A 25,217-nucleotide genomic window follows, 5' to 3' on the forward strand; every position below is an offset into this window, starting at 1 on the left:
GGAACATCAGCTTATTAGTGGTCCTAGTATTTCCTCAGAAGGGTTTGGGGTTTCGTTGGTTAGTGTCGTTGTACTTTTCCTTTCTTTTCTTTCCTTAGGAGTGTTTAGGGTTAGGGTTATCAATCACTCATGGCATAGCAGTCGGTCAGTCAGTCAGTCAATCAGTCAGTCATACTGGTCTGTGTTCTGTGTTCTGTGTTCGTTCGTTCCGATGCTTCCTTAGAGTAGGGCAGTCGACATAATGTAAGGTTTGTATATGGACCTATCTATATACATATGTACCTACCTGCCTTACATATACCGGACCGCCGTAGCCGTGACCGTTCCATGCCCTCCGTTCCCTCGGTTTTCGCCAGTATCCTATCGTACCTTGTACCTTGCTCTCCGGTCGCGTCGTAGTTGTAGCATGCACTATTTGGTTCGAGTCCATACTCACTGGTGGTGCGGTTTACTGTCCACTACAGTCAACTATACTATCAACTACACTGTCCAATACACTGTCAACTACACTGTCAACTACACTGTCCACTATACTCACTATCTATTAGAAGTGCAAGGGAATGGAACTGTCTATCTAAAGTAAGGGAAAGACACAAACACGAAACATGAACCCCCTCTAAGAAGAAAGAGAAACCGGTTCTCAACAAAAAAGTACTCTAGATTTGAGGTAGTTAGTCAGCCAGTCAGTCAGCCTGTTCAGTCAGCCTGTTCAGTCAGTCAGGTATCAAACACCAACATCAACACCAATATCGAACATCGAACATGAGTATAGCAGATATGTCCAGATCCCGCCAGATTCAACCTGATCCAGATCCAGATTCCAGCCAGATTCCTATGTCGGCGCATGAAATCTACCCACGCTAAGCCTAATGCGGATGACTGGATCGGGAATCTCAGCTACCGCTTTCGGAAGGGCGGTGCAAGGCTGCGTGCGAGCTGGTTGGTTGGTTGGTTGGTTGGGTTGGTGGGTCAGATCGCGTTTCTCACGAGCAACGACCGATCTCCATCCCCAGACAACCGTCGGTTCCCAGACACGGTTCCCAGACACGGTCCCCTACACACCTACCTGCCGGCTGGCCATACATGTGTTGTGTGTTGTGTCTGGTTCCATTCCATTGCCACCCCGTCATGCTCTATTTCAGCCAGAGCGGCTCTGACTTGGGACGCCAGTCCGATTTGGCCTCCGGCATACCACTTCGCCGAGCTCATCTCGCGGCGTGCACAGGTCTGCTGGTCCACACACGGCCACAGCGCGGTCGACGTGAAGATCTATGCCGATTGGCCGCATTTAGGGCACTTTTGCCTGATTGGAATGGGATGGGGATGTTAGAACGTGTACTCCGTACAGCGACAGCGACACTAGTCCTCTCATCTGAAAGTGCATGATATCGACCTCGACATCGGCCTCCTGTTTTCCGCTCGTGTCTTTGCTCCGTACAGGACAGTACATGCAGAACATGCATGTACATGTAGTATTCAGACGCGTCAAACAGGATCTACTCTGGTTCTGATTCCTCTCTTTTCGTTCTGCCATGCCATGCCATGCTACGGACGCCCTGGATTGTAATTGTATTATCCTGGTTCCTAGTCCTAGGACAGTTGACGGTCGATGTCGGAACTCTAATCGGCCAGAATGGATGAAGACGGAGACAACGACGGAGCGGACACGGAGACTGCAAAATGCCTCGTCGACTAGCTAGTAGCTAAGCATTAAGTTATACATATCCATCTGATCTGGTCGTACGCGCTCCCATAGTATCCACATCCATCTGATCTGATCTGATCTGATCTGATCTGATCTGATTGAGGTCCTACTCGCTGCCACGGTGGTCCTACGCGCTCACATAGCATCAAGTCCTTCTCGTTCGTCCAACGCTCCCACAGTCTGAGGGTCTACTCGCTGCCACAGTTGAGGATCTTCTCGTTGCCACACTCTAAGGTTCTACTCGTTGCCGTGCCACAGTCTGAGCTCCTACGCTCCCACTCTTGGCACTACTCCCCGCCACAGCCACAGCCACAGCTTCAGGGTGGAGAGTGGAGTCTCCGCCGTTGCAGATCGCCGGCGGCTTTGGCTTTCGCGAACTCGCCTTCCTGCGACCCCGATTCATCTTCTTCAAACTCCCCTTCGAACCCGATGAATCTTCATCCGTCATCCGCAGACCGGCGATTCCTCATTATTGTCCGATTCATCTTCCTCCGTAGACCGAATTCCTCCATATTATCCAGAAGATCTACGAATAAACCGCCATGTGTTCCGGCACTCATCCACTCACCCCAAACTGACTTCCACAGTGGAGCATTGGCGAGGCATCCATGGTGCGCACCACTCCGATCGACGGCAATATCGTCGTCAATTCCGGCGACCTGCTGGCCCGCTACCTACCGGCCCACTGTGTAGACTGGTACAGTCGCTGTCGCCCACAGAATCATGCCGTGCGGCGCCGGGAGTTGGTCCCTCTGTGAGTCCTCACGCGAAAGACGGAGCCTCGTCACATAATAGGGTTTGGTTGAGGTGAAATGGAATGGATTTCACGTCTTTCGCGTCTCGAGATCAGGCAACTGATTCTCCAATGTCTATCTAACTTTTCTGCTCTCTTTTTCACGTCTTTCGCGTCTGGGGACCAGCCACCGACTCTCCCATGTCTACCTTGTCTTCTCTCTTTTCCTCAGAGTGCTTTTCTTCTTACCTTTCTCATGACCTGCTCTGCTGCTGTCTGCTTTTCTTCTTACCTTTCTCATAGCTTTCTCTGCTGCTGTGTGCTCTCTGTTGTCTTCTTCTGCTGTCTGCACTCTGTTCTCAGCAACAAGCAAATCTAAACTATCAGCAATTTCAAAGCACTTACAATCAAAACTAATACCATGTTGTCAATCTCCGACAGCACATACCGAAGGGTATCGTGCCCACCAGAATTTGAGTTGATCTATTCTTACAAGAAACGGAACCGAAATTACGAGGAGCCGAAACGACACAGCTGGCCACAATACATACCTTCTGCATTGACCTACGAACCACCAAACAGAGAGCTGGTGCATCGAAACCGGCGCGAGTCGCTGGACAAAGGTCTCCGAAAACTGAACGGCCATCTCACCGAACAATGCGACCAAATCTCCGACCGGCTTGACCAACTAGCCACACCGGCAACAGAAGAGGCCATGAAGGAATTTGCATCACTGGTACGAATGACTGCCGCCTTCCGCTTGGAGCTCGACCACCTCAGAGCAGCGGCAAGTTGCTATACCATACACATGCTGTCAAGCTTCTGGGTCCAAAGTTGGAAGATCGTTTATGAAGTTCATCGACGCATTACGGAAGTCGAGCTCTTGCTGGCACAACTCGATGCAGATTACCAATGCAGGCAAATTGTTCCGAAGGAGGGTTGTGATGGAGACAAGGATCATGCCGGAAATGATGATGGCAATGGAGAAGGGTCCACACTGCCCATTGAACTCATTCGAAAAGCTGAGGAGTTGCTGGCACAACTCGAAGGAGATCACAAGTCGAGGCATGTTGGTGGAAACAACTATATTCAACCAGATATCGGCCTAATTCTGGAAGCCGAGGAGTTGCTGGCACAACTCGAGGCAGATGACAACTCGAGACAGGTTGTTGGCAGAGAGGATTGTGTCGTCAATGAATATGGCGGCGATGAAGATGACGACTATCACCCAGACCGTCTGGATGGGTGGGCACTGCGGTCATTTGTAAACGACATTCACCAAATTCAGGCCGTCTATGCTCGCACGTTGAAATCAATTCAGGATTTGAATTTGTTTGCATTTACCGAAAAGGACCGAAAATCTTTGAGACAGGCACCGGATCCTCCTAAAGACTGAGGAGGGAGAAGGAACAGAATGGAAAGGGGAAGGAAGAACTCGGTTCAAAAGGAGAAGGCAGAGTGGAAATATGGAAATATGGGCAGGAAATCTGATTGGCGGAAAACTGGCGGAAACAGACTGCGGTCTGCTCTTTCTTCATTCTTTGTTGTTTGTTGTTTGGTTGTTGTTTGTTGTTTGTTGTTTAGCATCTTACATCTTAGTTCTACATGAACATCACTCTCTATTGACCATGTCGCTCTGTCTCCTACACCTATGCTACTCTGTCTAGTGCCTTGTCCTGCCTATGGCCTTGTTCTAAGAGCACCTCGCCATATCAAATGCCTGACTGTATCGGACACCTCGTTCTATTGTCTACGTTACTCTATCAATCGCCTCGCTCTATCCGCTCGCTATGTTACTTTGCTGAACACCTCCTCTCGCTCCATCGCCCTTGTTGCTCTGTCGAACCACTCCCTCTGCTCCTTCTGCTCCCTCCTCTCCTCTGTCGAGTCTGTCGCTCTGTCCCCTACGTTCAAATTGATCTGTCAAGTACGTTGCTCGGAGAAGACGAGAGGACTCGGGAGACTAGTTCTGACTTGGCTTAGACGCGGCTGGATTGACTTGAGATACTACACAGAGGGAGATTAAGATCAATCTTAACCTTGCGAATGAACTCCACCAAGGGAACCCAACCAGTGTTCGTCGAGATTAGCGAGATCATTCATTTATTCACGAATCTCAACCACATATTCGAAGATCGGCAGGCATGATGATTGGGGTCCAACCCTCAAGGGAACCCAACCAGTGTTCGTCGGGATCAGCAAGATCAGTCATTTATTCACGATTCTCAGCCAGCCATTCAAGTCATTCAGAAAGCCGAGGGTGCTAAGGATCAGCGATCATGACAGCATATGCCATATAGCAGCAGGTTCTTGGTGCTAAGAAAGTAAGAAATGGATAGGGCATCTCGAAGAATGGCAGAAAACGTTACAGAGGAAGGGAGAGGGTGGAAGACATTCACAAAATCCAAGGGGGGAAAGGTCCAACTCTCTAGACTCAAGGAAATCGGAAGACTCAAGCAAATCTCAAGCCTCAAGCCTCAATTAAATCTCAAGCGTTCAATTCTCGTATCAATGTAGGAACAACACAACCCGACTCAGCGTCCTTGGCTTGTGTAACTACCTACCTACCTAGGCACCTACTACTAGTACCACAGTGTTTAGATGTATACCCGACCACCATCTCGAGTACCTGAGGTAGGTACCCAGGTAGGTTGATACTTAATGGTTAATACTGTAGAGTCAGTCAGGAATGAGCTGGCACCAGCACCCAATTTCACTTCACTACAGGTCGCAGGTCAGAATTAATCAATTAGGTCTTAGTAGATTGAAGTTGCAGTTTCCTTCCCAACAATCAACACCCCCGGATCAAAACTCCCTTCGGCCCAAATCTGCCCTGATGGCCCAGTCGTTTGGACAGACACTGATATCTCTGACCCGACTTAGAGTGGCCCAGACAGACACTAATACCTCTAACCCGGTTTAGAGTGGCCCTTAGGAGAACGTTCGGTTCGAGTCGAGACCGGTAGTTTGGCCCTATTTAAATTCATCCCAGTAAAAACCACTGGGGCGAGCGAGCCTTGTGACCCGGATCAACATAAAACACAACGCAACCCCGGCGAACGAGCCTCATGGACCAACAAGAAACGGAAACCGACATCGGAAACCGACATCGGAAAAACCCTGCGAACCCGGGTTTCACTTCTCACGACCCCCATCTCAGAGGGGTTCGTGGAAAAGGTTTTTGGATTTTTGAAATGTGGTTTGGGTTTGGTGTTCTAGGGTCTGGGTTTCAGTTTGGCGGTTTGGAATATCAGTTAGTGTGGTGTGGTATATGGCATATAGTAGTTGTAGTTGTAGTTCTACTTGCCTTTTGATTTGTGGGGCGAGGCAGAATCAGAATCCGAATCAGACACGCAGTAGCAAGTCAAGTCGTAGGAATGCTAAGCTCTCTTTCTGTCGCCGGTAGAGACAGCATGGAGTACTATTTCCTTTGTCCTCTCTACAGCTTGTAGGTATACTACCCTTCCCTTTCTGTGGCCAAGACTACAGGGAGGAATATATATATATATATATATATATATATCTTTCTCACTACAGAGAAGACTACAGGAAGACTACAGGAAGACCACAGGGAAGACTACACATACATACATACCTATCCTCACTACGCGGTCAATATATCTATCTACGCCTGCTCAGAATTCCGTTTATTCACCGAATCCATCACCGCCACCATCACCGTCAGACAGCATTGGACTGTAGTGCTCTGAGATCCTATACCATGTATGTAGAGGGAACGATCATTGCTACTAGTTGAGTATGCAGGAAAACACTGGCTGAGTGAATAAATCAGTTCAAATCTTTGGTTTTGGTCTATCAAAAGCCGAAACAGGAACAGGAGCAGAAGCCAAGCGAAGCTCACATGATAAGGATCCTTGGCGGGTCACTGAGATCGCTGAGATCAAAGTTTCCAAGCTGTCAATTGTCAAGAATCAAGACACGAAGTGAAAAGATGCAGGCTGCAGAACTCTATACTCTCTGTGAGCAGATGGCGCGAGCTCACAACTAACTACCTGGAACTAACTAACGACCCGCAAACCACCATAAACCAGGTGAAAAGTGAAGCAATGTCAAGGGACGTCCAAGATTGTCTATATATTGCTGGGTCTCATCCCTGAAAGGCTTGCTGAGCCTCATCCTCAAAGGTCTGCTGATCCTCATCCCTCAAAGGTCCTACCGTCCCTGGAGAAGCCGTTCTGTTCCTCAAAAGCCTTACAAAAGTGTGACTCGTATCTCTCCCTGTCTTCCGCCTTCTTCTGTATGAATGCTTGCGTATCTATAGTCTAGTAGCACTGCATGATTTCCCGAAACTTCGGGTCCTGACCATGTGCCGCCGCCAGTCTCGGCTGGATATGATAGTAGAAGATCCGATTCGTTTCTAATGGAGTCTCCAGAGCCAGATTGAACCAGATAGTGCCCATGTCCCATGCTCGTTGCATGATGGCCGAAAGTGGCTGGTTTGCTGGGAGCAGTGCGGTAGGGACGGCAAGCTTTTCCTCCTCATGTTTCAAAGCGTCCATGAACTCAAGACGGAGGAGGTCGTATTCATCCTCACGAATCTCATCCCACTCATCATTCGTCAGCCAGAAAGGTGGGTGGATCATCTAAAGAGGACAGGAGCAGCCCCACGCGAGACCGGTGATGTATTTGACATTCCAGTCGTCGTCAACATGGATGTAGTACTCGTCGCGGCTGTTCAGTGCAAATGCAAACGGTCCATGGCGGAGGTCACGCCGAAAAAAAAAGGCTTGACACCGCTCTCATGGCAGCCAAGGTTGACATCTGCTGCTCACATTCATAAAGGATGAGGCCATGGGTCTGATGGCGTAAGCGACTGTCATGGATACATGTGAGCATGTCGCTGACATAGGCGTCCACCGAGTCGTAAGTCAAGTCTCGAGGAATATCAACTGGGATCTTGTCATTCTCCATGTCATAGATCTCAAAAGTGAGGGGACGATTGACCAGAGACACAAATCCTTTGTCGTCGATACTGAACGACCCGATACGCGGCAAAGACACCTGCGCAAGATCCAGCATCACTCGAGATATTCCTTGGAAAAGATTCCGGCGTCGCTCCTCCGGTACATCCTCGTAGGGCATGAAGGGGCAGCGGAGGCATCTGGATTGTGTCTCCTCGATATGGTCAGTCACCAGATAACCGGAACCCAGGGTGACCAAGCTGGGCCCTTGGTGACGGACGTATCCAGAAGGGGTGCCATAGCCCAGTGACGCGAGGACTTGACTACGGAGATATTGCACCGTGCGATGGATGAAGGGGAGATTCTTGACCGAGGAAAACTGAGTCACAGTCAGCAAATTCATCCAAGCACCAGATTCATCCAAACACCAGAAGGAAGCTTTGGAATTCTCACCATTTGACCTGTCGACAGACCAAACCCATGGAGACGGGGTATCGGCACTGATGGACAATTTTGTTGAATCCACGCGGTGGTGCCAGCTTCGCACCGAATTTTCTCATCGGCATTTCCTGGTCGAAAGAGCTCACCAACTTTGTACGGTAGCGGGAATCGCACAATCACCCTCTTTGTGGCCTGCTCTTCCGCCTCCCATGGGTCAATAGCGACGGGAATACCGACATCGTAATCGTCGTAAATCCACTCTTTCTGCTCCGCCATGTGACACATTCGAGCGTGGAGTCCGAAATGATGGGCAGTGAGCTCCTGAATTAGTTCTCGGTGCTGATGCAGTCGATCGTCAAATTCGCATTTTTGGTCCGTGGTGCTCTTTGGGTTGGAATGGCATGTAAAGGAATCGCAGGTAGAGAGCTCATTTGGCATTAAGCGTTCGGTGTCCTTGGTTTCTGTAGCCTCCATGGTCCCTGTGGCCTCCATGGTCTCCGTGGTCTCCATGATCAGCAATCAGACGACAGTACTGTGCCAGGACACAACATGTCAAGTCTCCAAGGAATCCGAGGTGGAATAATTCAAGTGGATAGAAAAGGTTGAGAAGGAATGTCGACCATGGTGAGGTACTTATAGCCAGGGACTGTATTTGCCATCACCACGTGCAAGTGATGCGCTGCAAGTCATGCACGTTGTTACTGAACTTCACGTTCTGTGGAAGTTTTTGACGCAAACTGAAAGGGACTTCAGATGGTCAGGGATCGCGTCCATGTTTTCACAGCTGGTGACAGCTCTTATCTCGTGACGTCTGTTTGGCAGTCTTCACCTTGAGACCGCTCATACTTCCTCACCGCTTCCTGCCAGAGCAAGAGAGCGCGCGCGGGTACTGTCGACATCAACCTCCGGTGAATATAGCACTTTGCCATCTAGTGTGCCGGGATCCAGGGGGATTGATTAGTTTGACCACGCCGAGCCTTCGATATGAATCAGATGCGACGATCTTTGGATCGAACTCGAACTCCCTTTGAACAGCCACAAGCTTAGCTAGCCACGGTGAGAGGCTAATCAGGATCCCGCATGCCTCTCATCCCATCCAGGTTATCCTGAGTTTGAAGTGGTCGTCACAAGTATAGCATGGGCACTACGCAAAACGTCTTCTGATTGCGAAGAGAACGCTGACCAAGCGGGCCCCGCTCATGCATTGTGCACGCTGATCGACCGATATGCCAGTCCCGCCCATCTCTTAGCTGGTCTGCGGAATGACAGTCTGCGCCTTTTGTTCTGGATGGGGTCTAGGTTGGAGGGATCTGGGTGAAAAGGAAAAGGAGCCCGTCTCAGCCAGCGCCATAGAACCAGCCAGATTGTATAACGTGTCGGGGGTAGCTTCTTCTTGTCGCCTGCGATCAGCCACAGAATATCATGCGGCATCATTGGTGAGTCCGATTCCGATGCATAGCGAGGCAGTGCAGACCGTCAGGAGTTCGATTCGATATCTTGTTCTTTTGCGTTCGATACGGTGGGGTTTCAGGAGGAAGCGATACTTTTCAATGGTCCGTCCAGATTTCAAGGGTTGAGCAAGCACTGAGCGCAGAATAGAGCAAAGCATAGAGCGTCGTGTGAGAGATGAGGTCAGAAATGGAGAGACAGCAGAGTATCGACTTAAAGGAGTCGCTGACGTCGACACGACTGTCAAGAGACGAGAGACGTTGACATCGTCACAGGCGGGCGCAGTCTGTTTGGCGGGGTACAGTGTACAGTGTACGGAGTAGGAGGGGTATCTGCAGTACAGTACATAGTACATGAGTACCTCACAGAGTACTGGATGGAGTAAGCGATGCAATGCTGCACAAGAAGAGATAAGAGACGTCCAATATTTCCGCATCTGCATACCGAAGCGGTGACGGTGATAAAAGGACGGAGAATGGTGCAGCCTTGTACAGACAGGCAGGTAGCAATAGCATCGAAACAAACATTACCTGCAGGTGTCTGTAGCATGTCACATGTGATCTGGCTTTTCTTCGGCTTATCCTCAGCTTCAGCCTCACTGTGAGCTGTCCAGGCTGACTGTCCCTCCTTTCAACCTCCTTCCTCCTTCTCTTCATCATCACTCATGCTCAGGACTGATCCTGTGTCGGCTCCGGCACCCTAGATCTTCAGGCTTAGATGTAGGTTGTTCCCTACATCGTCAACCATGAGCATGAGGCTGCGGCTTCAGGAATTCAATCCAAGGTCCAAACCTGGGGGCACGGGCGCCACTGCTCGGGATGAAATTGTGTTCAGACTGCGAGAAACTGACGATCAAGGCCCTGCAAGACGACGATGTGCCTCTCAAAGATAATCTGGCCACGTTGATCGTGTCGGCGCGGAATGGATGTTCGTTCTGCTCCATGTGCTGGGCTCGGTTCCAGAAAGACTGCACGCCCGAGACCATCCAGAGACATCTCCGAGGGGAATTCGAGCCTGGCGAGAACAGCATGGACTGGAAAATCTACCTCCAGGCGGAGTTGCATGAGCGTGGTGGGCACTTTTGGCTCAACGGCAAGGGAAGTCACATTCAGATCAGCTCTGGGCGATTTCCTCGCTACAGCAGCGAGCCCGGCACGGGAACGAGACTGTATACACACCTCAGCGTCTTTGCGGATCCAGGTATGTGACATGTGACGTCCTTCGTTCTACTGGGGAATATGCCAATTGCTGCAAAAGGTACCGCCGCCGCCAGGTATCTGCCCGACCGATTCTCTACGCAATCGAGAAACCCGAATCTCCGCATTTCCTGGACCAAACAGATGTTGTCAAGATGTCAAAGTGGCCATCCTCGTTGTGGGAACTCGCGGGTGCAGACCATGCCGACCAGAGTCATCGATGTTGGCTGTCCGTCGCAAGGGCTCGCACCTTTTGTATTTGTGACGAACGGTTGTGCTGACAGATATGTTGCGCTCTCGTATTGTTGGGGGGACGGGGTCAAACCAGAGACCCGACTCAAGAAGGCGACGTACGACGGCATGTTGCGGTACATTGATGAAGTGCACATCGCCAGGACTCATCAAGAAGCGTTGCGTGTCACTCGTGAGCTTGGATTTCAGTATATATGGATTGATGCCCTCTGCATCATACAAGACAGCAAGGAGGACTGGAAGACTGAGAGTGCGAATATGACACGCGTCTACGGCAATTCCGAACTGACCTTGGTGGCCGGACGAAATGGCAACTGTACATTGGGTTTCATCGACAATCTCGTCGAGCCCACAGCACCAGTGCATCAGTTGGAATACATCCTGCCCGACAATCCGGTAGATACCAGCGTGTGCTACATCTCTCTCCCGAGAAGCTTGGACAGAGGTCGCGTGGAAGATCGTGCTTGGTGCTTCCAAGAATCAGTTCTGAGTCGACGCGGTATCGTGTACGGTGCGGAGCAGTTGATCTTCGAATGTCAGGAGGGCACATTCTACGAGGACGGCACCATCACCCTCCGAGAAGCCACCCAGGAAGGGCGTTACATTCTGGGCGAGCTGTGGAAGACCGAGCCTGAACGCAATGCTGCCAAGGAAACAATGCTCCGCCGCTGGTATCATATGGTAGACAGATACTCGATCCGAAGCATCTATGACCCGCACGATATTTTCGCGGCTCTGGCGGGCATCGCCAAGGCGGTCCAAGGCACTCTGGGCTGCCGATATCTCGCTGGACTGTGGGAAGACGATCTGATCAGAGGCCTCCTGTGGCACAGTTGGAACGACGCCATCGCCGCCATGCCGACTGGTGGAAAGTATGGATCCCTGGCTTTGAGACGTCCGACCGAGAGAAACGCCAAAAACCCTCACCTACTGGGACAGCCAGCACGGCGGGCTCCATCCTGGTCCTGGGCATCAGTTGAGGGCCCAGTCCTGACGAACTCGGTCCAGCGGCCGGAGAAATACAGGCAGAAGTATCGCACTGCCACGAACTTTTGCATCCGGCCGGCTCTGGACCAGCCACCCAGGTGGACCAACAACGACAGCTGTGATGTGAACCAGATGTGGATGCGCGAGTGTGAGCTGGAGATGATGGCGGCACCGGTCGAGGTGGCTTGCTCAACCCGCCGAGTACCAGAGTATTCCAAGCGGACGAGATGGTGGTACTCACCGGGCAGGATCGCCAAGCGCGGTGTTCTTCTGGTGGCTCCCGGCCATCTTCCAGAACGAGTGGTAGGCGTCGGTCTGTTTGATGTGGCCGATGAGAAGACATCACCGTTGTGGTGCATGCGAGTCATCAAGGAGGAAGGGCTGATGCTGCGGCGTGACTGCCAGGGGAAATACCACCGGCTCGGCGTTTTCGTCGTCGAGCATGAGGCCTGGTTTGAAGAGGCGCGGGAGGAGAAAGTCTCACTCCTCTGAATGACCGGCATCTCGCGTTTGCATGGACATGCTATGCGGCTGTTACAGGTATATGTACATGCTAGATGCTAACAATCCACTCGGGGGTTGATATCTAAATAGGTATCAGATATCATATATCAAGTATCATATATCAGGTATCATATACGAGTATCAGGTATAGGTTTCGGCTCAGTTGCCTCCCTTGGCCTAAGGACGCTCCAGTGGTGAGGAAACTACACTAACCTGAATAAGCTTAGAACGCTAATGCTCACCCCGCCCCCTTAAACCCAACGACATACGTACATCTGTAGATACCTTATTATGTATCCGTATGGATCCTGCTACTTAGTACCTACCTCTACCTGTAGTATGATCTCAGTCATTTCAATTCTACCTTGCAGCAGTACCCGGCCTCGGACACCGGACACCGGACCCCGTCTGATCCATGTAGAGGCAGCCTCCCTATCGCGAGTCTTCAGTCCTCAGTCCTCAGCCACATGCCTTCGACCTGTACCTTCCCATTCAGCCTGTTGCCCAAGGTCTTGAGCGTAAGAAGGAAAAGGAAAAAGCTTCGTGTACAGTTCGTGTCGGACTTGCACCTTGAAGTCGGTCGTCAATACAGCAGCTTCCACATTCCAGTGCGAGGTCAGATCCTCCTGCTCGCCGGGGATATCGGGCAACTCCAACACTACGACGACTACCGAACATTTCTTGCCACGCAATGTCAGAAGTTCCAGCTGGTCTGCCTCGTGTTGGGAAATCACGAATTCTACGGACTGTCGCGTGATGAGGGGCTTGGACTGGCCTCCAAATTGGAGACCGAACCGTGCCTCAGTGGTCGACTCAAGGTCCTCAACAGAAACCGGGTCGACATTTCCCCGTCCTTGTGTATTCTCGGCTGTACTTTGCAATCTCATGTGACGGATACGAACAGAGCCGAAATCGAAGCGAAGATCAAAGACTTCCGACGAATCAAAGACTGGTCTGTGGAAAAGCACAACGAGGAGCATGTCAAGGATCGAGAATGGCTTCTTCGCCAGCTCAGTGCTGTCGGTGACAACTACAATGTGATCGTCATGACGCATCATGCGCCGACCGTACACGGCAGTTCTAAACCGGAGGATGAAGGGAATACATTGACCGAAGCCTTTGCAACCGATCTTCTCGGCACCGATGAGGCCTTCTCTCGCCCTCAATGGTGGGTGTTTGGCCACACCCATCACACCACTCAGATGGAAAAACACGGAGGCATTCTGGCCAGTAACCAGCGCGGCTACGTTTTGAAGCCAGAAGCTGGTGCAAGTACAAGGACCTTTACGAGAGGACTTCTTTGCAACACCGAACAACGTCGAAACAGAGATGCCTTCGATCCCGGCAGGTTTATGGAGCTATGATATGAAGACAAGTGACACATCTTAACCAAGAATACTCCTCTGAACATCCCCAGGCCGAGGCGGCGGCAGGTGGCGTATATCAACATTCGAAACTCTGTCCTTTGCTGCTTTCGTATCAATGCCTATGCGCTCAAAGCAATGTTGAAGCTCTGGCCATCTCTTCAACGCAAGACCGACGTGTTCAAGGTTTATCTCATTGCGCCGTGATCTTATTGAGTTCCTGAACCGGCTTTCGAGCCACCGCAAATCTGCGGAATCATGGAATTTATGGCGCGTCGCCGCCGCCGCCAATTTTCCCTCGAAGATGTTGAACGGTGGCAAAATGCATATCGGGCGTGAAGAGAATACATCTCCCGTCACATTTCGTTGGGATACCTCGATGTTGTGACTTGAATAATGGGCGCCTGTCGTCATTAGCAAGTGGATTTTCCCCTTGGGGGTTACAGACCTTGAAATTCGGTGACGAAAAGTTCGACCAAGACGGCATTTGCACGATTTGAAGACTCGGACCAGAGAAATGCAGCATAGTCTGGACGTGCCTGGTTGACATAGACAAAACCAGACCTGCCGTTAAGAGCTGCAATAACGCGATCCTTGGAACAAAACACAATGACGTCGACATCTTTGCTCTCGCGAGGGCCGTCGAGGACAGAAATTGCATATCCCCCAAACGCACCAAAGCGGATCCCTTCGTGGCGTAAGATAGCATTCAGCGCAATGTTTGCATCATTCAATCGGGATTGTCTCATTCTGTACAACTGATTTCAAGGTGTTTACAACTCGTGGATTGTAAGATATCGCGAAGGGGACCAGTCCAGTCCAGTCTGAAACCCCCCCAAGTCATGCTCGATAGTAATGGTACACCACAGAAATTCCGGCACCCAAGGCCTATATACCTGTTATGTGTCGTAGCAAATCCACCGGGATAGACGGCTTCCTGACTCCTTCGCAGTTCTCTACCGTTGGCTCAGCCCCCTGATTTCTCGTGTGTTGTACTGTGTGTTGGCACAGTTGATATTCGGTTCAGATGATGTCATTAGGCATGAAGGTCGCACCAGATCGTGGTCGCCCCAAAATGACCTTATGGCTGCTTCTACAGACATGGGTTGGTGCATACAAGCCGACCGCTGCCGTCGGCATACTGTACGAAGTACATACACAGAACAAAACACAGACACCTGATATATATGGCTGAGGGCTGAATTATGCGACCTATCACTAGCATTTCAAGCTTGGTCTCTAGGACACTACCTCTTGAACTTGAAACGCGGAATCTCACATGGACGTGGGTCTTTCCCCCGCATCCACGACACGCCAGGCACCGAGCCAGGACCGGCGTCTTGATCGGCCAACTCCTCTGGTCGGCTGAGGGACCCCTTAGCCCGCAGACCAAGCCTAGGGAGCCTTAGGGTCCCATGATCAGGCCGACGCTTCTGCTAGTGGCAGTGGCGGGGCAAGCCAAACTCGACTACCACTGCTCCGTACACCGTACCACAAAAGAACAAGCGGTCACCGATCCAGCTCGATACGACACGACAAGACAGGACTTCACCAGGCTTCCGTGGAAACATGTCTAGTCTTGACCCATATTCATATTTCATGACGAGCCTCCTACCGCTGCGACCTCTCAACCCAGGACAATGACCATGAATGAGCTGCATGACGCAGTGCGGGTCTTGGTCGATTCAAACATCCAACCTGTGGTCATCGGGGAACTTGCTCAGAACTACTACAACGTCCCAATAATCCTTCACGTACGCAGCTTGCACCCTTCACCTACACCTACCAGGGCCTGGGCTGGGCTGACTGTACTGCACTAGGAGATTGAGCTTTGTGTGCCTGAATCACAGCTTCCCGCAGCCGAGCAAGCACTGGTTCGGAGTGGCTTGTATGCACGACAACCGCGCGGCGAGCCCAACATCTATACTGAATACAAGACGACGTCTCCGACGTTTCGCTATCTGCCTGCTCCGGACATCCCGGTGGTCCTGTTCAGTGATCGGGGTCTGGGCCACCTCCTGATCGTCCTTGAGCCTTCGGATCACGATGAAAAAGCAGCATACAGTCAGCAAATAGACTACCTGGCTCACCGAGACGTCGTCGGGCTGCCAATCCCTCGGCTTGGCCCTTATGTACAACTCCTCGACGCCTTATTCCAGAAGACCGGCGACGGCATGTTCCAGATGAAGCTGGAACAACTGGTTGACGCGATGGATCTGGACATGCGGTGGTATCAAGTGAACTTGGCGGGGAAGCCCTACACTGACACGCTGAGGGACTTGATCGACACGAAGCACTTGCGCGTGGACCAGTTCTCAGGCAGTACCATGACCTTGATCAATCTCATGAGCGCAGCGGACCTCCGACGTATCCCAGGGGCTAGTAATTAGGACAGTAAGTAGCAGGTGTATGAATAGTCCCAATAGGCACAGAGTTGTTGTGCATCTATCCGTGCACTCCGAGCACTAAGTGTGTAAGTTGTCAAACTAGTGCACGGAGTGCACGGATAGGTACGACACGACAGAATGGCTTTGAGATGTTAATGTAGGATCAAGACCCAAGGTAGAGACAAGAAACACCTGACCGGACAAGGAGGTCTTAGACTGGGTGTCCAAATTCATGGCGCCTTACTGTTATCAAACTTAGGCGCTCACTTAGGCATTCCCAGCCTTGCCCGTTAACCAGAAGGCTGGTATACATAGGCACAACCTATATAGCCTGGGCTCTCCCCATATCCATACCCAAAGCTTTGATAGAGAGCAGGAAAAAAATTTCAACCTTTAACAGAGTCGTCAACATCAACGGCCACAGGTTCTAATTCAGGTTGGGGTTGTGGTGCTGCAAGAGCCTCGGCGGCAATTCGCCGGCATTCCTGCCGTCTAGCTCGAATGAAGTCAGTTGTCATGGCCTTAGGTGGCGGCTCAGCTAAGAATGTATCCTCATCCTCATCCCCATCCCCATCCCCATCCTCACATCTCAGACACTCAGCTGTGGCAGCCAGATCCTTCATGGTCGGAAACTCGGCATACCAGCATCTGCGAACAATGGAATCCAAGTCACTTGTGCCATCTGTCGGCGGGAACTCCTTGCGTTGGAACATATCGACAACAATCGGGCCGTGATCTTTTCCAAAGTATTGATCATCGTACGGCTCGTAGCCGCGAGTGACATAGTAGAAGACCGATCCGAAAGCGAATTGTTCAGTGGCCGGTCCCACCAGTCCACCAGAGCCCCAATCCGCCCCGGCTTCACATTCGTCACCCAACAGCCTGACATACGGCACAGGGCCCAGGGCGCGTGCGGAACCGATCTCGGCGGTGTTGTCAAAGTCGACCAGCTTCAAGTGATGGTGAGCGTCCAACAGAATATTAGCCGGTCTGATGTCGCCGTGGCACAAGCCCAGCTTTTCCAACCAAGCAGCAGCTGCTGCCAGCTCTTTCATCCATCGTATGATCAAGCGTTTGGGCTCGGTGCCATACACCTCCAAAACCTGGTCAGTTATGGCGTCTCTTTTCTGTCGGCGTCGGAGTCGGTCCTCGAGATGTCCCCCGGGTAGATACTCCATGAAAGTCAGGTCCGGCTGACGGAAAAAGCTGTACACGATGTAAGGACAGGGAGGATGGCGTTCGAGTTGGTCATAGACGCGGCTCTCGTCCTTCCACCGTGGATCGCCCTGCACCGTAGAGCATTTGAGCGCGATGTCATCGGAGATCTGAAACACGTGGCCGAGGTCGCCACAGGTGATGAATCTATACTTTTCGATCCAGTACTGGAGTGACATGGATGGCGGAGGATGTGCACGTGCATGTGCATGTGCATGTGTGCTGGTGAGGGTGGGTGCTGGTGCTGGTGAGGGGTGGGTGCTGGTGCTGGTGCTGGATTGGAAAAAGAGTGAATGGCCCTCCTGAGCCTGATGCCCCTGAGTAGAGTCTGAGTCTGAGCCTATGGCCCCAGCCCCCGCCGTGTCTTAGCCGGGTAGAGTCATATGATACCTGAGCCTTATGCCTCCTAAGCTCTCTACCTGGTCAGATATTTCCTATCTCTACCTTGAGCTTTGGTTCCTACATTAACATCTTAAAGCCATCCCTGTCGTGTCGTTATGGTCGGAAGATACCTAGATGCACAGCCACTCCGTGCCTATTATAGACCACTCCGTACTCCGTACACGGGTGCGAAATCAGCACCTATGGGTGCAAAATACTCACAGCCCTAATTTACTGTACTAATTAATTAGTACATACTGTACTTAATCTGGATCTAGTGGAGAATGTAGAACAGGCTCCCGGTTAGATCCGTCCGATCACGCGGTCTCTAGAGTCTTTTTAATGAGCCGGCGATGGTTTGAACCATCTTCGCTTCGTCCTTTTTCTTGCCTCTACATACTACATACTATATACTACATACCACATATCTGATAGACCGTCCTGTCCCGTCCATCCCTGTCAAAGCCGAAAATGAAAAAGGGAAAAAGAAAGAGCAAAAGAACCGTAAACGTTTGACAAAACACCTTCTCCATGTGAAACGTGCATGCAACATATCATATGCCCCGGCTGTGTGGCATGTGGGCAGCCCTACACTATAGCTCAGTGCCTCTCCCATCACCACGTCCTGCCGCATTCACCCTTATTCCAGAGGTATCGTGGTCGGGTTGGAATCCAAATCGCTGGCCGGCGTTGGTCTGGAGAGTCTCCTGCATTGCTCGCGTGCCTTCTTCCGCTCCCTTCAGACTTGCTTGTTGGAAGGTGTGCATCATCTCCTTCATTCTCTTTCGGAAGGATAGTCGGTCCAAGAACAATTGCTGACGGCCCTTCTCCAGATCTCGGTGTTCCGCCTGCACAATCTCCTCCATCTCGGCAAACTGCGTCATCTTGAACTCGTATTTCTGCAGGCTCAAATTCACCGCCGCCCCAATCATCCGAGTCAATTCTCTCTCCTCGTGCGAAGCAAGAGTACTGGCGCGAGCGGCCGTCGTCGCCAACGCCGTAGTGGCAATCTCGTTGATCACATCGGATCCCTTAGAGACGGCGGAAGGTTGTTCGACCGATGTCTCATCCACGTCCATCGTGTCCTCGGATTTGACTTTTTCTTTGTCTTTGCTATCCGCCTCACTGCCACCCATGCCTTTTTCCAGCTGCTTCCGTAACTCTTTCTGCATGGCCGCAATAGACCGACCGGTGGCCGCGGCGATAACACTGGGTTCGGCAATCTGGGCAAGAAAGCTGATGACTGACATGACTGGGTTTTCGAGTTGACTGAGCGGGCTTCGACCACTGAGTAACTTCATCGTCGAGCCATTCAATGCTGAGTCCTCGAGGTATTGATCCTGTATGTCAAGTTGTAGGAATTTGAGCACGCATTCCTCTCTTGTCCGCGTGCCGACGTGTTTCGAAACCTCGTTCCAGTCATGGTCGAAAGTTTCCAGCGCCTCCAAAAGTAGCAAAAGTTCCGAGTCGGTCCAGGGCGCGTCCTTGTCCGGAATTGGCGCGTAAGCAGGTTCTTCCAGTTTCACAAAGTCTGAAGAGCGATGATTGCTGGGCATTCTCGATTGGAAGTAGCAGTTGGGGCATAGATCGTACTTGGTCTCGGTCGAACTGTTATTTCCCGGCGCCTGATCTGACCGGGCATAGTGAAAACGACATCTGGTGCAGTCAATACCACAAGCATAACAGTTGAACGATTTGATCGGTTCCTTTGCGGCGGACTCCATCGCCTTGGTGACAGCGGCGGCATCACCCAAAGCAGTGCCGTTGGCTGTTGCACCTTCGCCATTCGCTTGTTTGTCTGCAGCCTCTTCGCTGGTTTTGATCTCCTTTCCTTTGTCATCATACACGCTGCGCCGGAGTTCCAGGTTCAAATCTGCCTTGGATGCGGGAGTGGCTGATTTTGCTCGGTCGGTCGCAGGATGTGGCTTGCCGGGGGTGGTGAATGTGCTCTGAGCCGGTTGGAATGGTTGCAATCCTCGTGGCGTATCAGCGGTCACTCTGAAGTGTCCTGTGAAGGGGGGTCCAATATTCGCTGGACGTGTTTGCGGATCGACCTATCATCGTCAGCCTCAGACCATTCCGGGAGTCATGGTCAAGTGAGCGCACCTGGTAGTTGATAAGCCCCCATTGTTCTAGAAAGGCGTGTACCCGCATAATGGCGCACACATCACCAGCTAGATTTCTTCGACACGCGGTCACGGTGAGATACTCGACAGGGTTCAATCGGTAGGCGTTGAGCATGAAATCACGGTAGTCCTTGTACACGGCAGGAGTCTTGCTTCGGTTGCGGCCATTGAAAAACTCGGGGAGTGACTTCTTCTCGATCGCGTGGATGGTCTGCATGTCAAACCAGGTGCTGTAGCTGGGAAGAATGATTTGATGGGTTTGCGCCACCAAATGTGAATTGGCGGCAGCTTCGAGGTTTGATTTGGCTTGAGTAGATTGACCCTCCTCGGCGTTGGTGCCGGCGGGCGTTCCCTGGGTGTCATCGATGTTGTCTTTTTCAGCATCAGCTTCATCGCCTTTGGCATCGTCGTCCACTCCGCCCATCTCGGCATCCCCTTGCTCGCCGTTTCCTTCGGTCTGTATGGGAGGTGATTTCGGAGCATCTAGTGGGTTGGCAGAGGTCGTATCATGGCCATTGCTGGGTGAGCCAGCACCTGATGATTTGGGTAAGTAAAGACAGAAGAAATTGGTCACCTGGGCGACGCGTACCTTGATTCTGATCAGCCGCTTCGGGGGCACTGGGCGCTCCCACTTCATCAGCGCCCACTCCAGTGGCATCGGTAGCTTCGTGCTTCAGGTCGGCGGGGGATTCTTGTTTGTTGTCCATGATGATAATGAAATGTGGACGAGATTGAACCGATCTAACCAGCCTCCTGACACCTTCGACGACTGCGCAAATCTGAGAATAGGTGCTGATCGCGCAAGCAAATCGATATGGATATCACTAGCGCCAGAATTCTCGCTTTGCGACGTTGGGGGTTGTGCAACGATGAGCGGCTTCTTCAACCTGGTAAGTTGGGGCTGGATTGAAGCCCTGTCGCGAAACTGCGCGGGCGCGGACACGACTGGGACTGACTGTCCGAAAAGCCATCCGCGCCAAGACTTCGGTCTGTGATGCGGAAACGATACCCGGCTGGTTAGAATAGTACGGTGGAGTATTCGCCATGTTGGTGATTCAGGTGGCCCGAAACAGCGGTTGGGGGCGCCGCTTTTGGCTTCCTCTCTCCTCTTGTCAGGCTGTGGGTATCAGGCTGTGGGTATCAGGCTGCGGGTATCAGGCTGTGGGTTTATACCTAATTAGTACCTGAGGTGCTCCGTACGTATTGCTCCTATCGAAGGTTCCCACTTCCGTTATCCTATAAAGCATTATCACCATCATCGCTCTCCTCAGGCCACTCGAGTCTTGCCCTACCTTGTTCACTACTACTACCTCAGGCACGTCTCTTGATCTGCACCCGATCTCTACGCTCCACAACGGCGCTCCCTCTAGTACTCTGTATCGTCTTACGGATCGAGAAAGGCGTCGGGACTGCTCTCCAACTTTACTACTACAAGCTGTAATGATCCTTCATGGAGCAACCCAGCGATTATCCTGAACATTATAGTATCTAGCAGCGAATCTAGACCTAGCCTTAGCTAAGTCTCTCGTACGGTAGCTCGGCTTGGATTGCCCTTCTGTGGCATTTTGAGAAAGTGAGCGTCCGTGTTCAGCACTGCGCTACAAGTCATCATAGGGAGCACAAAAGTGACGTGGCAACTGACAACATAGGGTAACATATGATGACATATAATAACATAGGGTAACACAAGATGGCATGGGCTGACATGGGATGGCACAGGGTGGTTGGGTGATATAGGGTGACATAGGATAATATAGGGAGATATGATAGGGTACCAAAAACCCAGCAGGGATAGTTTTGGGCTTCTACCCCGCCATCAACCGCTGGTTGTCGTAAGCTTAAAGATATGTAATTGTCGCTCTCTTTTTCCTATTGTGCACAGAAGGATCTTCAGTTTTAATCCTACGCCTGAAGGTCAACATGTGTGAGGTATACGAAATTACAAATATAGTTGGAGGCGTGACAAAGAAGGAGAAGAAGACCTATCCATGCAACAACCCTCCAAAGGATGCTACCAAATGTCCTAAATACAAGTTTTACGTGGCAGGTTCCAGCCGCCAAAAATCTGCTACACGACCAGCCTGGACAAAGAGGGATGCAGGTGCTAGTGCATCTGGCAGAAAGGTGAGCTGAAACTCACATGAACTGATATTGCTGCTGAACTTCAGGCGCTGAACAGTAATGTATGAGATGGATAACCTCACAGGAGGTTGAACTTTTTGACATAAGGACCTGGAGCGCGGCGTGGGTTGAGCTAGCTGTTCACTCTTTGGATGCTATCGTAAGGTGCCACAAGAAGTGCACGAGGCCTGTGGGTACGTGCTGGCAGACAAGAAGAGTGCTGCAGAGTAAGCTGTGGACTGTGGACTGAGCTTAAAACTACTCGACAGCCCCACAGAGCATGACAGAAGTACGGGCTTATGTTGGTACTCTGCGAGGACACTCCTTTCACAATTCCCTGGGTATTGAACTTCGTTCAAGGTATCTGATACTCCCATGAGTATTGACTATCAATCTCATCACACTTATGCTATCAACGCCAAATCTCAGTACCTTCCATGTACCAGGAACTCCATGTGTTATAGCATCGGGCCTAGAGCGACCCGTAACAATCATTCATATGTGATCGTCCCCTCCGAGACCAGACTTGGTGATTTCATCTTTGTATGATGAGAGTACTTCTTCAGCCGATGTGAATCTCTCTTCCCAACAGCCCCGGATGGTACACCCACAGAAGGACCCGGACACGTCTGGAAAGATCTTCTGGCTGAAAAGATGTTCAACTTTCTGATCTGCCTGTTCTCGAAGCTTGTAGTAAGAAATTTGTGCATCTTCTGGTTGGATAGATGTATCCGGCTGAGGATATAGCTCACTATATGGTCCTTTGCCATGTGCGAGCTCGTAGAGCGTTGAACCGAGTGCAAACAAGTCAGACTGAACGGTGTTTGGGTCTTGTTGATCTCTCGGGAGGCAATGGGTTGCCTTTTCGTACCCAAGTGCCGGTTGCCCGAGACACGCTGACGCATTGAAATCCGAAAGTCGAGCATTGAGATTGTCATCAAGCAAGACTTGTTTGAGATTGAGATCTGAATGAATAATGTCTTTAGCGTGGATCACAGCAATGGACTCGATAATCTGTGAGCCCCATCGTGCCACTAAATCAGGTGCAATCTCGTCTCTGTAGTTATTGAGATAGTCGAGGATATTGCCGTTCGGATAGTACTCGAGGTCAATGTAATCATCAGTATCGCTGGGGATCCATTGCGCAATACGAGGGTGATTGCCGATGTGCTCGTACGCAACTTTCTCATTGAGGATAGCAATTGTAGGGTCGTCCGGGTATGAAGACTCTTCGGGAAATTTTCGAACAATTTTGCCATCAATGAGATACACCTGGCTGAAAATGCTAAGATGAAGTGGTGCATGTGAAGGCTTCGCCGACATCGTGATGGAAGTGGCCCGTCACCGGTCAGACGAGCCAATAAGGAAGGGCCTCGGATCCTCAGACAGTGTTTGTCATGACCAAGGTGTCGAACGCTGTTCGTTCTGCGGAAAGGCGTTTCGTCGAAGGGTTGAGTGATGATGGATAAAGACAGGTTACAGGAAACGTACATGTATGCGTCCCGGCTGCGCCAACTGAATGCAATTATGCGCCAAGAGCCACTAGCCCTTTGGGGCTAGTTTGGTACTCCCTAGGGAGCACCCGCTCCCCTCTTCTCCTCTCTATCCCTTTGGTGCCCCTATTATCAACTATCCCCCATTGTCGCCGTCTTTGCCATCTGGGAGTGTTCCTGTATACTGGGTGCTCTAAACTCGGCCCAGTACACAGGTCATTCTCCATCGTGTGTGAGTCAGGAAACGTATGCGTGAAACCAGACGAGGAGCTTGGTCTTATTCTCACGAGTCACGTGCTGATTTGGGGACTACACTACTCCCAATCTGGCTTAGCTACTTTCTCCTATAGGTGTATCTTGCTTCAGATCAGTCCCTAATCAGAATGGTCCATTCCCCACCCCCCACCCACCAGGACTACACATACTGTCATGGCTAATGCGAAGGAGCCGTCGTAGTCTCGTCCTTACCGAGTTCCTTCGCAGCCACATGGGTCCCTTCAATCTGGTAGGCCTTGAACCGGCGGGTCGGGAGCTTGAGCTGGAACATCAAGTCAAGCTCTTCGAACGTCCTCCCCTTGGTTTCAGGTAGGAAGAAGTAGCACCATGCCACGTTGAGAACGCCAATGCCGGCGAACAAGAAGCCCAGTTTGCCTCCCCAGTTCGCACCGTTGACGTCCATGGCGTATGGAATGCCGACAGCGAAGACAATGGAGAAAATGGTGACGGTGATGTTCGCGATGGCAATGGTCGTACCCCGAAGCTTGACGGCCGACGCCTCAGACAGCACGGTGAAGCAGAGCGGGCCCACGGTCAGATCGTAAATCAGGTTGGTGATGACCATCAACGAGCACATGCCCCAGACCGGGCCGGAGTTGTGGTGCGGCACCGCCCCGAGAATGCCGATGATGCAGCACATGGTTCCCATGGCCGCGGTGCCCCAGAGAGAGATGGTGCGACGCCCGGCGTACGACATGATCACGTACGATGCCAGAGTTATGCCATTCCTCCAAACAGGGAGCCCGGGATCGAGCCCACCATGCCGGCATAGTTGAATGCGGACAACCATGCAGGCGCCACCTGATATTCTCCATTGACCAGTCTGCCGTATGTTTGGGTGAAAGGTGACAGTCCAACCAGACTTCCGATCAGGGCCCCGTCGAACCCGCACAGGATCACGGATAGGTTGACAAAGAAGGCCCACAGGAGGGCAGGGCGGTATAGTCGACAGGCTTGCCAGAATCCAAGGCTGTGTTCGAACCTGGTATGAGCGAGGGACTTCTCGGCTTCATTAAGGGCCTGAATCATCGGTGTTGGCTAGGTCGCCGGGCTTTTTTAGTTCTGCTGCCATGGTTGCTTCGGGCTTCGGGCTTGGAGGAGAAGAGGCAAGCCTTTCAGACCGTCTTCTTCATCTCCCTCGCCTTCAGCGGCTTGGCTGTCATCATGAGCTTCTGGGCGCCCAATGTGGACAACCTCATGACGGACCAGATTGCCACGATTCTGGACGCGGATTTTGGGAAATCAACTCCGAATGACGTGGAGGGCCAGAGTCATCCTGTGAAAGAGGACGCTGTCCAGATCGAGTAGAAGGAGTGAGCAGCTATTCAACTAACTAACGACCAACGAGCTAGCAGCTATTCAATTCAATTAAAAACTAACAACTAACATAACCCTGACCGGAGGAGAAGGTGGCCAGAATACAGGGGACAGGAACAAGGGACAGGAACAGGGGACAGGAACAGGGGACAGGAACAGGGGACAGGAACAGGGGACAGGAACAGGGGACAGGAACAGGGGACAGGAACAGGGGACAGGAACAGGGAACAGGACACAATCTAGTAACTTGGATCCGTACTCGCATATACGGATCCTAGGAGGACGAAGAGAGATGCAATGTGAACTTCTACGAGCGCCTTGGGTATTAACAGGATCGGGCTCGGTCAA

The 25,217-nt window shown here is 51.5% G+C and overlaps 11 protein-coding genes across 11 annotated transcripts; 4 read left to right on the top strand and 7 right to left on the bottom strand.

Annotated features, from left to right (window-relative positions):
• Positions 1-2,859: 2,859 nt before the first annotated feature.
• A1O3_10052 (uncharacterized protein) lies at positions 2,860-3,834 on the top strand (the record flags this gene model as incomplete). The annotated part of the gene is made up of 1 exon (XM_007740143.1): positions 2,860-3,834. The coding sequence occupies one exon, from the start codon at positions 2,860-2,862 to the stop codon at positions 3,832-3,834; it is 975 nt and encodes a 324-aa protein (XP_007738333.1).
• Positions 3,835-6,721: 2,887 nt separating this feature from the next.
• A1O3_10053 (uncharacterized protein) lies at positions 6,722-7,042 on the bottom strand (the record flags this gene model as incomplete). The annotated part of the gene is made up of 1 exon (XM_007740144.1): positions 6,722-7,042. The coding sequence occupies one exon, from the start codon at positions 7,040-7,042 to the stop codon at positions 6,722-6,724; it is 321 nt and encodes a 106-aa protein (XP_007738334.1).
• Positions 7,043-7,166: 124 nt separating this feature from the next.
• A1O3_10054 (uncharacterized protein) lies at positions 7,167-8,311 on the bottom strand (the record flags this gene model as incomplete). Its single annotated transcript, XM_007740145.1, has 2 exons — positions 7,167-7,739; positions 7,814-8,311. 2 exons carry the CDS (start codon positions 8,309-8,311, stop codon positions 7,167-7,169), a joined length of 1,071 nt encoding a protein of 356 aa, XP_007738335.1.
• A 1,757-nt stretch (positions 8,312-10,068) lies between these two features.
• On the top strand, positions 10,069-12,177 carry A1O3_10055 (uncharacterized protein; the record flags this gene model as incomplete). The annotated part of the gene is made up of 2 exons (XM_007740146.1): positions 10,069-10,450; positions 10,508-12,177. The coding sequence occupies 2 exons, from the start codon at positions 10,069-10,071 to the stop codon at positions 12,175-12,177; spliced, it is 2,052 nt and encodes a 683-aa protein (XP_007738336.1).
• A 479-nt stretch (positions 12,178-12,656) lies between these two features.
• A1O3_10056 (uncharacterized protein) lies at positions 12,657-13,553 on the top strand (the record flags this gene model as incomplete). The annotated part of the gene is made up of 1 exon (XM_007740147.1): positions 12,657-13,553. One exon carries the CDS (start codon positions 12,657-12,659, stop codon positions 13,551-13,553), a length of 897 nt encoding a protein of 298 aa, XP_007738337.1.
• A 21-nt stretch (positions 13,554-13,574) lies between these two features.
• On the bottom strand, positions 13,575-14,302 carry A1O3_10057 (uncharacterized protein; the record flags this gene model as incomplete). Its single annotated transcript, XM_007740148.1, has 2 exons — positions 13,575-13,957; positions 14,002-14,302. 2 exons carry the CDS (start codon positions 14,300-14,302, stop codon positions 13,575-13,577), a joined length of 684 nt encoding a protein of 227 aa, XP_007738338.1.
• Positions 14,303-15,193: 891 nt separating this feature from the next.
• Positions 15,194-15,943, top strand: A1O3_10058 (uncharacterized protein; the record flags this gene model as incomplete). Its single annotated transcript, XM_007740149.1, has 2 exons — positions 15,194-15,307; positions 15,374-15,943. The coding sequence occupies 2 exons, from the start codon at positions 15,194-15,196 to the stop codon at positions 15,941-15,943; spliced, it is 684 nt and encodes a 227-aa protein (XP_007738339.1).
• A 383-nt stretch (positions 15,944-16,326) lies between these two features.
• On the bottom strand, positions 16,327-17,334 carry A1O3_10059 (serine/threonine protein kinase; the record flags this gene model as incomplete). The annotated part of the gene is made up of 1 exon (XM_007740150.1): positions 16,327-17,334. The coding sequence occupies one exon, from the start codon at positions 17,332-17,334 to the stop codon at positions 16,327-16,329; it is 1,008 nt and encodes a 335-aa protein (XP_007738340.1).
• A 795-nt stretch (positions 17,335-18,129) lies between these two features.
• On the bottom strand, positions 18,130-20,369 carry A1O3_10060 (transcriptional adapter 2-alpha; the record flags this gene model as incomplete). The annotated part of the gene is made up of 3 exons (XM_007740151.1): positions 18,130-19,590; positions 19,643-20,196; positions 20,252-20,369. The coding sequence occupies 3 exons, from the start codon at positions 20,367-20,369 to the stop codon at positions 18,130-18,132; spliced, it is 2,133 nt and encodes a 710-aa protein (XP_007738341.1).
• A 1,909-nt stretch (positions 20,370-22,278) lies between these two features.
• On the bottom strand, positions 22,279-23,106 carry A1O3_10061 (serine/threonine protein kinase; the record flags this gene model as incomplete). Its single annotated transcript, XM_007740152.1, has 1 exon — positions 22,279-23,106. The coding sequence occupies one exon, from the start codon at positions 23,104-23,106 to the stop codon at positions 22,279-22,281; it is 828 nt and encodes a 275-aa protein (XP_007738342.1).
• Positions 23,107-23,709: 603 nt separating this feature from the next.
• On the bottom strand, positions 23,710-24,249 carry A1O3_10062 (uncharacterized protein; the record flags this gene model as incomplete). Its single annotated transcript, XM_007740153.1, has 1 exon — positions 23,710-24,249. The coding sequence occupies one exon, from the start codon at positions 24,247-24,249 to the stop codon at positions 23,710-23,712; it is 540 nt and encodes a 179-aa protein (XP_007738343.1).
• Positions 24,250-25,217: the final 968 nt, after the last annotated feature.

Source organism: Capronia epimyces (assembly GCF_000585565.1).
Source record: "Capronia epimyces CBS 606.96 chromosome Unknown aczIQ-supercont1.11, whole genome shotgun sequence".
NCBI lineage: Eukaryota > Fungi > Ascomycota > Eurotiomycetes > Chaetothyriales > Herpotrichiellaceae > Capronia > Capronia epimyces.